Consider the following 16227-nt stretch of genomic DNA (forward strand, 5'->3'; position numbering starts at 1 on the left):
ACTGCGAACGAATATCCCGAGCTGTGTGATGCATGTTCCAATGTTAGTACCTAAATGATGCACTCTTTGGACCTCGTCGCTGAGCAGCAACAGCAGTAGCAGATAAGATAAGATTAGATAAGAGACACATGGAGGCTCGACTTGGGAGCTGTATCGTAGATAATTGGCTGTTCACTACACGCTAATGCCGGTCAAACTTTGATACGGTCTTAGCGTCAGTGGAATTGGTGACCGCACCCCCCAGCTTAGTCGTTCTTGTAATTTTCAACGCGACGGCCCTTTCACGTCTTTAGCTACTACTAACCTTCAAGCTTGCCTTGCACCAAGCATCCTAATACACCAACATCCAAAACTCAACACATATCATCGCCACTCTCACCACTTCACTACACGTGAGATATTCTCGAGAACCTTGACACAGAGAATTTTCTAACTCGCCCATCGACACTGCAGAAGCTCGCGACGGGCAGCCACATAACTCAAAACTCCTTACTCCATCTATTTATAAAAGGATCACCACCGAAACGACCCCCTTCATGGCAGATATAATCGCGTCACGTGGATGCCAATAATGCAACAATGTCTGGCACCACTATAGATGAAGTCGTGACTCGACTTAGTAATGGCGATATCGGTAATGCCCCATTGCGAAACCATAACCCCTCCATTGCTGTCGCATGCTCTCTGCGATATCACGATTGCTAACCAGTATGCCGTTCTCTAGATGTGAGACTCAAGCTGGAAGCCGCGACTACCTTGCGCGATAGCTTGGATCACTACACCAGTGGCCAAATATACCCTCCTTTCCTGAAAAGGTTGATGCCCGTCTTTATGGGCATTCTAAAAGGACCATGCACTTTCCAAAGCAACTCACCCGAGCAGAAACTACGAATGGTCATCCTCGAAGTCCTGCACCGATTACCTACACAACCCGCCCCTCCCGAACCTTTCGAACCCTACGCCGAAGAGACCGTCGACTTGTTGATGCAGCTTGTACGGACAGACAACGAAGAGAACGCAACAATATGTGTCAAGATAACATCGGACATCATGCGTCACCAACACAAGGCGCTGCAGGGAAAGGTGCAACCCTTCCTCACACTGATACAGGAGCTTTTCGAGCAAATGGAAAAGGTCGTCCGAGAGCAACTTGATAATGCTCCTCACAATGCGCCATCGCAGCCCGGCGCACCTTCGACCCCCGGGAACTCGCAGAATTTCCAATCACCACGGCCAGGATCACCAGTCGCTTCCACCACTGAACTTGGAGCGGATCCCCAGCAACAAAACCGACCGCTGTTGAAGGGAATGCAGTCTTTCAAGGTCCTCTCTGAATGTCCTATTATAGTTGTGTCCATCTTCCAGGTTTATCGAAACACGGTGCAGCAGAATGTCCGGAAATTTGTCCCTCTCATTCAGAATGTACTGTGCCTTCAAGCTTCAGCTCAGCAGCAAGCGCATGCTGATGCTGCGGCTAAAGGAACCATTCATACTGGAGTGAGCCCTGCTATCAAGAACCGAGTGGCTTTCGCAGACTTTATTACGGCACAAGTCAAGACTATGAGCTTCCTGGCCTATCTCCTTCGCCAATACGCCTCACACCTGAACGATTTCCTTCCTAGACTGCCTGATATCGTCCTTCGGCTTTTGAAGGACTGCCCTAGAGAGAAGTCTGGCACACGCAAAGAGCTTATAGTGGCGATTCGTCATATTATCAATTATAATTTCCGCAAAATCTTTATCCCAAAGATCGATGAGCTACTGGATGAGCGAACATTGACTGGAGACGGACTGACTGTGCATGAAACTATGCGGCCCCTGGCTTATAGTATGCTTGCTGATCTCATTCATCACGTCAGAGATTCTTTGAAGCCAGAACAAATCAGGAAGACTGTCGAGGTCTACACGAGAAACCTTCAAGACAACTTCCCCGGAACGAGCTTTCAGACTATGAGTGCCAAACTCCTCCTTAATATGGCCGAGTGTATTGCAAAGTTGCCTAACAAGGTCGACGCACGGCATTATCTCATCATGATTCTCAACGCCATCGCAGATAAATTTGCTGCCATGAACCGTCAGTACCCCAATGCTGTAAAGCTTTCGGCTCTCTATCGGGAACAGATGAAGGCTGGCACCCGGGAGACCTACCTGGCTGACCAGGATGGCCCTCCTGATTGGGATGAGACCGACATCTTCTCTGCGGTTCCCATTAAAACTTCAAACCCACGAGATCGCGGCGCCGACCCTGTTGTTGACAACAAATTCCTTTTCCGAAATCTGATGACAGGTCTTAAGAACACATTTTACCAATTGAGGACATGCAACGTCGGGTCACCTATTGATGCGCAGAATGCCCCCACCCACTGGCAGGATGTATCGTATGGATTCACAGCCGAGGAGGTCAAGGTCATCATCAAACTTTTCCGCGAGGGTGCCTATGTCTTTAGGTACTACGAGATTGAAAAGCCGGCCGCCGAGTCCCAATACATGTCGCCGGTGGAATACATGGCTAATTTCTACATGGTCTCTTGCAGCAAGGAGGAGAAGGACTTGCTTGAAACCTTTGCCACTGTATTCCACGCCATTGATCCCGCAACGTTCCACGAGGTATTCCAACAAGAGATCCCGCGCCTTTACGACATGATCTTCGAACACACAGCTTTGTTGCATATACCCCAATTCTTTCTTGCTAGCGAGGCAACGTCTCCTAGCTTTTGTGGTATGCTCTTGCAGTTCCTCATGGAGCGAATCGATCAGGTAGGGTCTGCCGATGTTAAGAAATCCTCGATCTTGTTGCGGCTCTTTAAGCTAGCTTTCATGGCAGTCACCTTGTTCGCCAATCAAAACGAGCAGGTTCTACTGCCCCACGTTGTGAACATCGTCACAAAATCCATTGAGCTGTCGACAAAGGCAGAGGAGCCAATGAATTACTTCCTTCTTCTACGATCGCTGTTCCGCAGCATCGGTGGCGGTAAATTCGAGCAACTCTACAAGCAGATTCTGCCGCTGCTTGAAATGCTCTTGGATGTGCTTAATAATCTTTTAATGGCCGCTCGAAAGCCATCAGAGCGCGACTTGTATGTGGAGCTCTGTCTCACGGTCCCAGCAAGACTTAGTCACTTGCTGCCGCACTTGAGCTTCCTGATGCGACCGCTTGTTGTTGCACTCCGTGCCGGAACAGATCTCGTTGGACAGGGCCTACGAACACTGGAACTGTGTGTTGACAACCTAACGGCGGATTATCTTGATCCCATCATGGCGCCTGTCATTGATGAGCTGATGACTGCTCTCTTTGACCATCTCAAACCCCACCCATACAGCCACTTCCACGCCCATACCACAATGAGGATTCTTGGCAAATTGGGCGGCAGAAACAGAAAGTTCATGACTGGAGCTGTGCCGCTTGCTTACAAGGAGTACGCCGATGATCCTGCAGGCTTCGACCTGAGGTTGCTTGGCTCCAAAAAGGACAGAGCATTCCCTGCTGATATGGGCATTGACTTTGCCATTCAGAAGCTTACGGAATTCCCCAAAGCAACCAAGAACAACCACAACAAGCAATACGATGGTTACTACAAGAAGCAAGCGCTGCACTTGATCAAATCTCAACTGAAGCTGCGCATTGGCTTTGATCAGCTTCCGGAAGATCTCCCACGCCTCGTGCGACTCCAAGCCGAAGACCTTGTAGCACGGAGGTACGAGATAAATTCTACCAGCTTTGAGGTTTCTGACCGCGAGCGATCTATTCCGAAGAAAGAGTGTGAAGACTTGGTCGTGAAGCGACTTCTCAAGGCAATCATGTTTGCTCATTCGTTCCCCGAGTTCAAAGATGAGGCGAGTGCTTTCTTACTGAATGTCTGCAAACACTTTGCAATAATCGAAATTGGCCGAGCCTTGGTCGATTTGAAGCGAAACTTTAGCCCCTTTGACCCTAATGCGGGCGAGGGCCCTCTGCATATTGATACACGCAACCTTTCTGACGCAATCGTAGAGTCATTGGCTTCAGACCACCCAGACGTACGGGAGGCGGGCAAGAGCGCCATTCGGGAAATGTACGACTCCACAGCGATCATCTTTGGCTCGGAAAACGACGTCGGCAAGCTCCCGTTCTTCAGTCACCTTAGCAGCACATTTTGCCACAGCTGTTATGAAGAGGAATGGTTTACCAAGACTGGTGGCAGTCTGGGAATCAACTATTTGCTCACGGAGCTTGACTTTGGCGACACTTGGATCACTTCAAAGCAAACCGAGTTTATACGTGCTCTCATCTACGTGGTTAAGGACATGCCCCAAGACCTTCCTGAAAAGACACGCTGCTTGGCACAAACAAGTCTCGAGGTCCTTCTGAAGCGCATCACCAAAGACATCACCAAGGAGGATGCACTGCCCATTACACAACCACCAGGCCAACCGCAAGGTGCTCAGCCCAAGCAGCCTCGTCTTTCTCAGATCTGCCAACAATTTGGAAATGATCTGTACCATATGAACAAGCATGTTCGTGAGACCGCGAAGCACTCGCTGGAACTCATCGCCAAGGCAGCAAATTGCGAGGTTTGGGAGCTCCTTGAATCCTGCAAGGATAAGATCCTGCAACCTATATTTGCCAAGCCACTGCGAGCGTTGCCGTTTAGTATTCAGATTGGCTATATCAACGCCATGACGTACCACATGAGTTTGAAGAACGACTGGGTCCCGTTCGACGAGAATCTAAACCGTCTCCTGATGGAGTCTTTGGCCTTGGCAGATGCTGGTGACGATTCTCTGGCTAACAAGCCTGCAGAATTCCGTACACATGAGCATATTGTCAACCTCCGGGTTTCATGTATCAAACTCCTCACAACTGCTATGACCTTTGAGGAATTTTCCAACCAACCCACAAAGACAAAGATTCTGGGCGTCTTTTTTAAGTGTCTGTACTCAGAATCGAAGCCTACCATCACTGCAGCAAATGATGCCCTGAAGTCGGTTCTGTCGGTAGATAGGCGTCTGCCCAAGGAGCTCCTTCAAGGAGGATTGCGACCAGTGCTGCAAAGTCTGTCAGATCCTAAACGCCTCAGCACGGCGGGGCTCGACAATCTGTCTAGGTTACTGAAGCTGCTCACGTCGTATTTTAAGGTCGAGATAGGTGCTCGCTTACTTGAACAAATCGATTCGATTGTCGAACCCAGTGCTTTGCAGCAAATATCCTTCAGCTTTTTCGATCAACATGCTCAGATGAAGATCATCACCGCTATTCTCAATATCTTCCACTTGCTTCCCGCACCCGCTGAAGCTTTTAAGGAACGCTTGATCGACTGCTTCCTTGGACTTGAAGAAAAGTTGCGCCGGACTCAGCTTAGTCCATTCCGTCTTCCTATCTACAGGTATATGAATCGATATCCTAAGGAGATCTGGGCGTACCTCTTCGGTAAAGTGGAAGACCTCAAGTACGGTCGACTATTGGCGCAGGTCCTGGGCCACCCTGACAGTCAGGCTCTGCGAGAGGTTGCAGTTGACAATGTTGATGGCTTAATCACCCGCTGCAACGAGTTGATAAGCCAGAACAACGAGGCCAAGTTCATTGCAATGGTCAATACAATCCACATATTTGAGTCTCTCAGTCACTTCCCTAACGCGGAGAAGTGCATGGACAAAAAGGAGCATCTTGACTGGCTCAAGAACATTGGCAAAGAACTGGAGAAGCATCTTCGCCAGCATACCCTTCCGGCTCATCTCCGATTACCGGCTTACCAAGCTGCTGAGCAGCTCATGACGATTCTTGTCAAGTCACTGGAGAGGGCGCCAAAAGACCTGGACCCTCTGTTCAATCTAATCGAATGCGTTACTTCTGATGAGCTTCGCATTACACAGGAGCTGTTCTCTTTCATCTATAGGAGAATCATCTGCAATGACGCGATTGACTTCTGGAAAATGACGGTACTTCGTTGTCTGGACACCTATTCTGGCAAATCTGCGTCAAACAAGATGAAGCACTTTTTGTTACATTACATCGTCAACCCGATCGTTGCAATGGATGTCATGCGCAACTGGAATCAACTTGACCAAAACAAGACTCCTCGACTTATGGACAGAGCTGTCATTGATGCAGTTAGCAGCAAAATCTGGAAGGTCCATCCCGAGATGACCATGGATGATCAAGCCCAGCCTGGTATTGACCATACGCGTTATGAAGTATTGCAGCTCTCTGCGATGTTGGTCAAGTACTACCACACCCCCCTACAAGATGCAAGGAAAGATATCATCAAGTTTGGTTGGACTTTCATTCGCTTAGAAGACGTGATCAACAAGCATGCCGCGTATGTGGTCATTGGCTACTTCATTGCACACTACGAAACCCCTCCAAAGATTGTGACCCAGGTGTATCTCTCACTCCTGAAGGCCAACCAGAACGAAGGCCGAGCTTTGGTAACACAAGCGTTGGAGCTTATTGCACCCATGCTGCCAAAGCGATGCGGAACTGGCCAGAACAGTCAGTATGCGCCATGGGCAGTTGCGCCTCGCCGCATCCTAGCAGATGAAGGACAAAACGCACAGCAGATGACGAGTATCTTCCATTTCCTGGTTAGACACCCGGATCTCTTCTATGTGGCTCGGGACAAGTACATCACTTTGATGATCAGCTCGCTACGAAAGCTCGCCACGCCACAGAATGCATCTCACGAGTCAAAACGACTTTGTCTTAACATGATGTGGCTTATCTGGCTGTGGGAGGAGAGACGAGTGGAAGGAAAGTCACAAACGTCTGACACAAGAGCTCTTTCTCAATCTCCCAACACCAAGAAGAGGAAGCTGGAGGCGGAGCAAGCGATCGCTCCGTCTCAGCCCCAGCGTGTCGAGTACGAGATTCCACCCCTGTTCCGAACGAAGATGATCAAGTATCTGGTCGAATTCATTGCTCAGCTGAACGAGCGCTATGAGCTCCCTTCAGCCAAGCCTCGCGATCAAGTCTCGTCGTCAATTCCTCCTGTCCCATTGGCGTTGACCGATCTTTGCAAGAAGGCCATGAAGCTGCTTTACAACCTTGTACAGCCTCAGTATTGGGGCGACCTCGAACTGGACCTGTTCCCCAACGTCACACATGTGATCCTGGCAAGCGAGCGAACCCAGACTATCCTTACTGCTGATCCTTCTGACAAGGAGAAGTTCGACGAGAAGTTCCTCACCAACATCATTAACACCCTCCAGGTCGTCCGCATTGTGCTCAACGCAAAGGACGACGAATGGATCCAGAAGAATATGCCATCTATACAGAAGGTTTTGGAAAAGTGTCTCAAGTCAGAAAACCCTGAAATCCAGGATTGTCTTCATCTTTCCGACAAGAAGTTTGACGACGACCGTGAGCTACGGTCAATTGTCAAGCGCATCTTGGATTCTGTTCCCGACGACACTCCCATGGAAGATGCGGACGCTGATGGCGAGACCGAGACACAGACATCAGAGATCGTCGTGTACCTATCCCAACTTGCGACGGAGGCAATGAACAGCAGCAACTATACTTCCGGCGTGAGCATTCTTTGGTCTCTTGGCCAGCGAAAGCCGAATGTCATCGATCAGCACATTGCATCCCTGATGAAAGCACTTCAATCCAAGCATGCGAAGGAGCATGTGCAGCATTACAACGCTGTTGCGAGCCAAGCCGCTGGTGTGAACAATAGGAACCAGGACCCCAACACTCCGAGTGGAGAAATGTCTGCTTATGATCTCGAAATCCAGACAAAGATTATGATCAAGGAGATACAGGTCGTTGCTCTTCGGATGGAGGTTCTAGGCGACTCTCGCCGGCCTTTCCTCAGCGTCCTCGCAACTCTGGTGGAAAAGTCCATGTCGATTGAGCTTTGCGAAGAAATTTTGAACATGGTTGAGGGATGGGTATTCCGTTCAGAAGGAACATGGCCAACTCTTAAGGAGAAGACGGCCGTTCTTCACAAGATGCTATCCTTCGAGCACCGACAAGACCCAACCATGCTGTCCAAGTTCCTGGACCTCGTTATTCGCATCTACGAGGACCCCAAAATCACTCGCACTGAGCTCACAGTCCGCATGGAGCACGCATTCCTTATCGGCACCCGTGCAACGGATGTCGACATGCGGAATCGCTTCATGGCCATTTTCGACAAGAGTTTATCCAAATCGGCCAGCGCACGTCTATCTTATGTTCTCACCTCTCAGAATTGGGATACGCTGTCTGACTCCTACTGGCTTGCCCAAGCCAGTCATTTGTTGCTAGGTGCCGTGGAGACAAACGCCAACATTCAGCTTTATCAGTCCGACTTCAAGACGTTGCCAATTTCCCGCTTGCTGACTACCTTCACAAAGGAGATGGAGGCCCGAGAGCCTGCTAGCATCATCGATGACAAGTTTGAGTCATTTATGGCAAGTCACCGCCGCTTCATGGTGGAACTCGGTGATATCAAAGTGAGAGACGTCGTCGAGCCCTTGGCTCAGCTCCAGCACGTCGACTCTCAACTCGCTCACAATCTTTGGGTCACTCTTTTCCCAATCTATTGGTCATCTGTCGCAAAGGATGACCGTGTTGATCTGGAGCGTGGCATTGTAGCCCTACTCACCAAGGACTACCACAGTCGCCAGATTGACAAGCGTCCCAATGTTATTCAGTCCATCCTTGATGGTGCTGCTAAGACTTGGCCAGAGTGCAAGATCCCACCACATGTGCTCAAGTATGAGGCAAAAACCTATGATGCCTGGTACACTGCTTTGATCCAGCTGGAGAACGCCGCCATCAAACCCCAGGTAGAGTCAGCTGCCGTTCGTGAGAGCAACCTCGACGCTCTTGTCGAGCTGTATGCCTCTCTTCAGGAGGATGATCTGTTCTATGGTACGTGGAGGCGACGATGCCAGTTTGTTGAAACCAATGCCGCTCTGTCTTATGAACAAAATGGCATGTGGGACAAGGCCCAGAAGCTATATGAAAATGCTCAAATCAAGGCCCGAACAGGCGTGATACCATTTTCTCAAGCTGAGTACATGCTTTGGGAGGATCACTGGGTTCTCTGTGCTCAGAAGTTGCAACAGTGGGAAATCCTGCAAGATTTCGCCAAGCATGAAAATTTCCAAGACCTTCTGCTTGAGTGTGCGTGGCGCAACACGGATATGTGGCAGGACGAGCAACATCGGGAGGCCTTGGACAACATCATCAAAGGAGTCATGGATGCCCCAACACCTCGCAGAGCCTTCTTTCAATCCTTTATGTCACTCCTCAAATTCCACAATAGCCAGGAACCCACAACCGATTTTGCACGTGTCTGCGATGAAGCAATTCAACTGTCAATTCGCAAGTGGCACCAACTGCCCGAGCGCCTGACAAACGCCCATGTTCCTCTTCTCCAAAACTTCCAACAGCTGGTTGAGCTTCACGATGCCAGCGTCATTTGTCAGAGTCTTGCCAGCACCAATCAAAGCAACTTGGACATCAAATCTGGCGAGCTCAAATTGCTCCTCGGTGCTTGGCGTGATCGCCTACCAAATGTTTGGGATGACATCACTGCTTGGCAAGACCTCGTCACTTGGAGACAGCATATCTTCAGCCTTATCAACCAGACATACCTTCAGTTGCTGCCGCAGCAGGGCGCGCAGAACGCCGGAGGGGCGAGTTCCTTTGCTTACCGTGGCTACCACGAGACTGCCTGGATAATCAACAGATTCGCCCACGTTGCCCGCAAGCATAACCTTCCCGAGGTTTGCATCAACCAGTTGAGCCGCATCTATACACTGCCCAATATTGAGATTCAAGAAGCTTTCCTGAAGCTTCGTGAACAAGCCAAGTGCCACTACGAGAACCCTGAAGAGCTATCTAGTGGTTTGGACGTAATCAATAACACGAACCTCAATTACTTTAGCCCGCCTCAGAAGGCCGAGTTTTATACTCTCAAGGGAATGTTCTTGGAGAAGCTCAAACAGAAGGACGAGGCCGACTCAGCATATGGAACAGCGTTGTATTTCGATATTGGTGCTGCAAAGGCTTGGGCTGAGTGGGGTTACTTCAACGATCGCAAGTTCAAGGAAGATCCCACTGATCTCAACGCGGCGCGTCAAGCCCTCACCTCGTACTTGCAAGCCGCAGGAAGCTACAAGAACGCCAAGTCACGAAAGCTTCTTGCCCGAATCCTGTGGCTGCTCAGCTTGGACGATTCCAAGGGCACTATCGCGCTTGGCTTCGATGACTTCAAGGGCGAAACACCTGTGTGGTACTGGATTACCTTTATTCAGCAATTGATCACAGGTCTCGGCCACAAGGAAGCGCCCCGCGTCTTCCAACTCCTTCTGAAGATTGCCAAATCGTATCCTCAAGCTCTGTACTTCCAGCTCCGAACTAATCGTGAGGATCTGCTCGTCATTAAGAAGAACCAGGAAGCCAGAGACAGAAACGCACGACAACGCGCGCAATCGACTGTCTCCAATGGAAAGGCGAGCGCGTCTCCATCCATGACCAAGCAGGAACCCCCCCGACCTGGTACATCGTCATCACGACCAGGCACTGCCAATGCGGCTGACGGCACAACAGTCAAGGCCGAGGGTGATGCTGGCAGCAACGCAGCTGGCACACCTGCACCTGCCAATGGACAAGCTCCTGATCCCTCAAAGGTTGCACCTAAGCCGACAGTCCAACCTGGACAACCCGTACAGGCCCAGAAGAAGCCTCCGTGGGAGTACACTGAGGAGGTCATGTCAGTCCTCAAGACGGCCTTCCCCCTCTTGGCCCTTTCGATGGAGACAATGGTGGACCAGATCCAGAAGAACTTCAAGTGCCCTCCCGATGAAGACGCTTACCGATTGATTGTTGCCCTTCTTAACGATGCTCTCGCCTATGTCAGCCGAACTCCTCCCTCTTTCGCCAAGAACGTCAAGCTTCCGGCGGCGACGGAAACCAATATTACTCGCTTCGCTGAAACGATCCTGCCAAGCCACATCAAGAAATCCTTCGAGGCGGACTTCGTTACGGTTAAGCCGACAATGTACGAGTACATTTACAAGCTGCGCCGTTGGCGTAATAAGTTTGAGGAGAAGCTGGACCACAGAGTGCCTCGTGCTTCACTTGAAAACTTCTCCCCTCTTCTGAGTGAGTTCAGATATGGCAAGTTTGATGAGGTAGAGGTTCCAGGACAATACTTGCAGCACAAGGATAAGAACCAGGACTTCATTCGTATTGACCGCTTCCTGCCAAACATCGATCTTGTTCGATCCATCAGCGCCTCTTATCGCCGTATCAAGATGCGAGGACACGATGGAAGCATCCACACATGGGCCATCCAGCATCCTGCCGCTCGTCACTGCCGACGAGAGGAGCGCATCTTGCAACTTTTCCGCTCACTCAACCAGACACTGGGACGGAAGAAGGAGAGTCGACGTCGCGATTTGCAGTTCACGATACCGATTATGGTTCCATTCGCACCGCACATCCGACTTGTCCAGGAAGACACGTCATACACTACACTGCAGGGAGTATATGAGGATCATTGCCGAAACATGGGCATGTCAAAGGATGACCCTGTACTGTTTACCATGGAGAAGCTTCGGGGTGCGCTCGAGAGCAAGAGCTCGGTAAGTTTTTCGACAAGACATGACTGTTCCACAGCCACTGACAGTCAACAGAACAAACCTGAACAGGCAGCAACAGCTCGATTGGAGGTCTTTAATGCCATTCAGGAGAAATGGGTTCCGTCCACAGTTGCAATCGAGTACTTCCAGAAGGTGTTCCCGCAGTTCGCAGAGTTCTGGCTGTTCCGTCGCCAGTTCTCATACCAGCTTGCTGCGTTGACATTTATTACATACATCATGTACATGCACAACCGATACCCGCAGAAGATCAACATCTCCAGGGCCACGGGTAAGGTTTGGGGGTCTGAAATGATGTCCTACATGAGCGCCAACAAACCCTTTTTCCACAACCCTGAGCCGGTGCCTTTCCGGCTTACGCCCAACCTTCAAACGTTGATGGGACCACTTGCCACTGAAGGCATCTTTGCATGCTCCTTGATGGCTATTGCACGATGCTTGACGGAACCCGAGTACGAATTGGAGCACGCCCTGACTCTGCTTGTGCGTGATGAGATGCTGTTTTGGTTTACGGGCAGCCACAGGAATGGAGTTATAACGGAGAGCCAACTGCGAGATTCTGTGCAGGTTAATAGCGACTCGATTGTCAAACGGGCAATCAGCCTGGCCCACAGCCCCGTTGGCAACTTGCCTGCGAACCAGACGGTGATTGACGCTATCGCCAAGGCTGTTAACCCTATGAACTTGGCACAATGCGATGCTTTGTGGATGCCATATCTATAAGGGTACGATGTTATTCATCTTATGATCGGAGGAAATGGATGATAGGTGTGTTGAGCGCTGGCATGGTCTTGGACTTTGAGCATGGCGTTTGGGGGGGTTTTGTGAGATATTTGTACAATGTTATTGTTAGGGTTGGGACGGCTCAGAAAGTTGAGCAAACAAGCAAGGACCATCCCAGTTCTTTCTATCTAGACTGCCGACACTTGAGCAGACACCAGCGGTTATTTCTGTTTAATAATTCAATTTCTAATGCGATCAGCCTTGCTGTGTACAAGTGGTGATGCTGATGATATGGTGGACTTTTGAGTACCCCAACTGCCTAACCAAGCTTGACAAAGAGACAGATTTCCCCACAAACCTCGGCTCGGAAGCGAAGCCTGTCATGCATCATTCTTGAGATCGACAAGCAAGTCTAGGCGATTTAGGTGTCACAGCGCAGCTCATCCCAGTATGTACTGTAGCCAACGTTAATATGTAGGCGAGGAATGGCTGAACCCCGCACGATGAAGATGGCCTTGTTGGTCAATTTACCTCGGGCTACGTCTCTATAAAGTACAGGGCGTCAAACACTCTTACTATTCTATTTTTCGCCATCGTCGAGTTTGTTGTTGTGATTTGAAGTCATCTCACTGTGTTTTTCGTATAAGCAAGCCTGACTTATACATCCACCAAGTTCAACTACTACAATGGATCTGACAAAGGTGCCGCGAAAGGTTTGGGAACATCCTGATCCTAAAAGCACAGCAATGTGGGCTTTTATGCAGGATGCAAACAGACTTCATGGCCTCAATCTCAAGGTATGAACGCGATTCACTAGACGAACCGTGATACTGATACATTCTAGACCTTCAATGACTTATACGACTGGTCCTGCTCTAAGCGCAGCGACTTCTATGCCCAACTCTGGGCTTCACAGAAATGGATTCACGAGGGATCCTACTCATATGTTGTCGATGAGTCAATTCCCATCACTAAGCTCCCTACATGGTTCCCTGGCATTCGCCTCAACTTCGCCGAGAACATCCTCTGGACACAAGGCAATGCTCCGGGAGAACGCTCAACTCTGCACAAAGAGGACGACAAAATTGCTATCACAGAAGTTCGCGAGGGTAATTCATCTGTAAAGAATGTTACTTGGGGAGAGCTTCGTCAGAGAGTTGCTAGGACAGCGAGTGCGTTGAAGCAGAGAGGCATGAAGAAGGGAGATCGAGTCGTTATAGTTGGAGCGCATGCTGTTGAGACATGTGTGGTTTTCCTAGCTACGACTTGGCTTGGGGGTTTATTTAGTAGCAGTTCAACTGACATGGGTGTTGGAGGTCTGTTGCAGAGAACAGTTCAGATCGATCCCAAGGTAAGTTTCTCTGCAGTCAATGTTGATACCGAAATGCTGATTTGGTAGTTTGTTTTCTTCGATGACGGAGCTCTGTACAACGGCAAGGTCATTGATCTTCGCGACAAGATAAAGGGTGTGGTCGAAGGAATGAAGGAGTGTCCTTCTTTCAAAGGAGTAATTGTTGTTCAACGCTTTGACACTGCGCAAGATACTTCTAGTATTCCGAACACACAGCGTCTTGAAGCCTTCCTCTCCTCAGCATCTTCAACACAGCCACCTATCGAAAGAGTCGGCTTCCAGGACCCAATGGTAGTTTACTATTCTTCTGGAACTACAGGAACACCCAAAGCCATCGTCCACGGTGTCGGTCCTATTCTTGTTTCCATCGCCAAAGAAGGCGTTCTTCATCGCGAACTCTCACACAAAGATGTGACACTTCAGTACACAACGACAGGTTGGATCATGTATCTTTCAAGTGTCGCGAGACTCGCCTTTGGCGGACGAACTGTGTTTTACGATGGTTCACCTTTCGTGCCAGATCGATCTGTCTTGTTGAGGATCGTGGAAGAGCAGAAAGTCACGAGTCTGGGTGTCTCGCCAAGATGGCTGGGTGAACTCATGAAAGAGGGCATTGTTCCTCAGAAGGAAGCTAATTTGAATAGCCTCACGGCTGTTTTGAGCACGGGAATGGTGTTGAAAGAACAAGTTTTTGAATGGTTTTACGATGGAGCTTTCCCTAACCATATCAAGCTCGCCAACTTTTCAGGCGGCACAGACATTGTAAGTTTTTGACTGCCTTTTAATATCTACACAGCTAACTTCATTCCTCCAGGCCGCCTGCTTCGTCATGGAGAATCCTCTGTGTCCCATCTACGCCGGTGGATGTCCTGGAAGAGTTATCGGCACTCCCATGGCCATATACCCGTCCTCAGCTGACCCGACGAAGCCAATTTCCCCAGTCCCAGATGGCGAACCAGGAGACTTGGTCGGAACAGCGGCATTCCCAAACGTTCCTCTCTGCCTCTGGAACGACACAAGTCCCGCTCCAGGCGAGAAATACACTTCGGCCTACTTCGCTCGATTCCCTGGTGTATGGTCGCAAGGTGACTTTGCAGCAGTCCATCCGAAGACGGGACATATTCATATCCTCGGTCGCTCTGATGGTGTTTTGAATCCTAGTGGTATTCGATTTGGAAGTGCAGATATCTACGCTGTGATTGAGGGCGGGTTTGCGACAGAGGTCGCCGAAAGTCTTTGCGTGGGACAGAGAAGACCGCAGGATCATGATGAGAGCGTTGTTTTGTTCTTACTGATGAAACCTGGTATCAAGTTTACGGCTGAACTTGCGAATACTATTCGTGACAGGATTGCGAAGGAGTTGACCAAGAGACATGTGCCCAAGTACATCTTTGAGGTCCCTGATATTCCGGTAAGTTTTTAGTCTTGGATCCCTCACTCATACATGGTAACTGACATTGATATAGGTGACTGTCAATGGTAAAAAGGTCGAGTTGCCGGTCAAACAGATCATTTCTGGGAGCAACATCAAACCGAGTGGGACATTGTTGAATCCTGAGAGTCTGGACTATTACTATCAGTTCCAAAAGATTGAAGATGTCGAACAAGTTCGAGCAAAGTTGTAGATATAATTCTTATACAGAAGAGAAGGGAAGGAATGTAAGGATAACTTATACTATACAAATAATTATCTTCTCTACAAAGCATCCTCGTTCTTTGGAAACTTGCCCCCATTAACACCATACCTCCAAGCCATATATCCCAACATTCCTCCTACAGTCCCCAGTCCCAGTCCTCCGACGGCACCTCTCCAACCCAACCCCAATCCCTTCACCGCATTAGCCCCCATCAAAGCTCCAGCTCCAGCACCCACGGCAGTCCAGTCATCAGTCTCGACCTGTCCAGGGTTCTCTAGTAACCTCCAGCTTCGATCCTGCCACTCAATCTCTTCTCTACCGCGCATGCGGCCATATGTCATGAGAGTGCCCACACCCAAGGCCGCGACTGTGCCTGTTGATGCTGAGCGGATGAGGCGAGGGAAGAAAGTGAGAGCATCAGGTGATTTTGGGCGAAAGAATGGAATGACTTGGCGTGTTGTTGTAATGCCGGTAGCGATAATGGTGTTTAGCGTGATTGCTCTCACTATGACATGAGTTGTGAGGATAGTACGTGCAAGAGGTTGGTCCTCCGCATAAGGAGCATGTGGGTAGAATCGAGACATGTTTGATTTTGATGTTTTGTTTGTATGATCAAGTTGAGTATTGCAATATAAGCTGACATTCAACTCTCTCTATAGTATCATACTTATACTGCGCCGCGTCATATCATCAAGCCACTTCCCCTCTTCTGTATTCAGCCTTTTACCTGTAAGATAAGATGCTCGCGCTATTTCGGTCCCGAGTCACTTGTAAAATCCGATAATTGTTTCATCGATATCACCCAAAAATAATAAGCAGAAAGTAATTGGTTCTCCGAAGCGACGGGCCGGACAGTTTTGAAATGCCGATACTCCACTAATAAATCATACGAATATTCGAATGCGAGTGCGAAGTAGGTTTAGGCCGTTGATTACTATACTG

At 49.4% G+C, this 16227-nt stretch overlaps 3 protein-coding genes across 3 annotated transcripts; 2 read left to right on the forward strand and 1 right to left on the reverse strand.

Annotated features, from left to right (window-relative positions):
- Positions 1–579: 579 nt before the first annotated feature.
- On the forward strand, positions 580–12297 carry FPSE_04245 (uncharacterized protein; the record flags this gene model as incomplete). The annotated part of the gene is made up of 4 exons (XM_009257363.1): positions 580–634; positions 725–10471; positions 10523–11559; positions 11611–12297. 4 exons carry the CDS (start codon positions 580–582, stop codon positions 12295–12297), a joined length of 11526 nt encoding a protein of 3841 aa, XP_009255638.1.
- A 686-nt stretch (positions 12298–12983) lies between these two features.
- Positions 12984–15273, forward strand: FPSE_04246 (uncharacterized protein; the record flags this gene model as incomplete). Its single annotated transcript, XM_009257364.1, has 5 exons — positions 12984–13094; positions 13142–13648; positions 13697–14410; positions 14463–15059; positions 15115–15273. 5 exons carry the CDS (start codon positions 12984–12986, stop codon positions 15271–15273), a joined length of 2088 nt encoding a protein of 695 aa, XP_009255639.1.
- Positions 15274–15344: 71 nt separating this feature from the next.
- FPSE_04247 (uncharacterized protein) lies at positions 15345–15869 on the reverse strand (the record flags this gene model as incomplete). Its single annotated transcript, XM_009257365.1, has 1 exon — positions 15345–15869. One exon carries the CDS (start codon positions 15867–15869, stop codon positions 15345–15347), a length of 525 nt encoding a protein of 174 aa, XP_009255640.1.
- Between the last annotated feature and the right edge of the window lie 358 nt (positions 15870–16227).

Source organism: Fusarium pseudograminearum, chromosome 3, assembly GCF_000303195.2.
Source record: "Fusarium pseudograminearum CS3096 chromosome 3, whole genome shotgun sequence".
Lineage (NCBI taxonomy): Eukaryota > Fungi > Ascomycota > Sordariomycetes > Hypocreales > Nectriaceae > Fusarium > Fusarium pseudograminearum.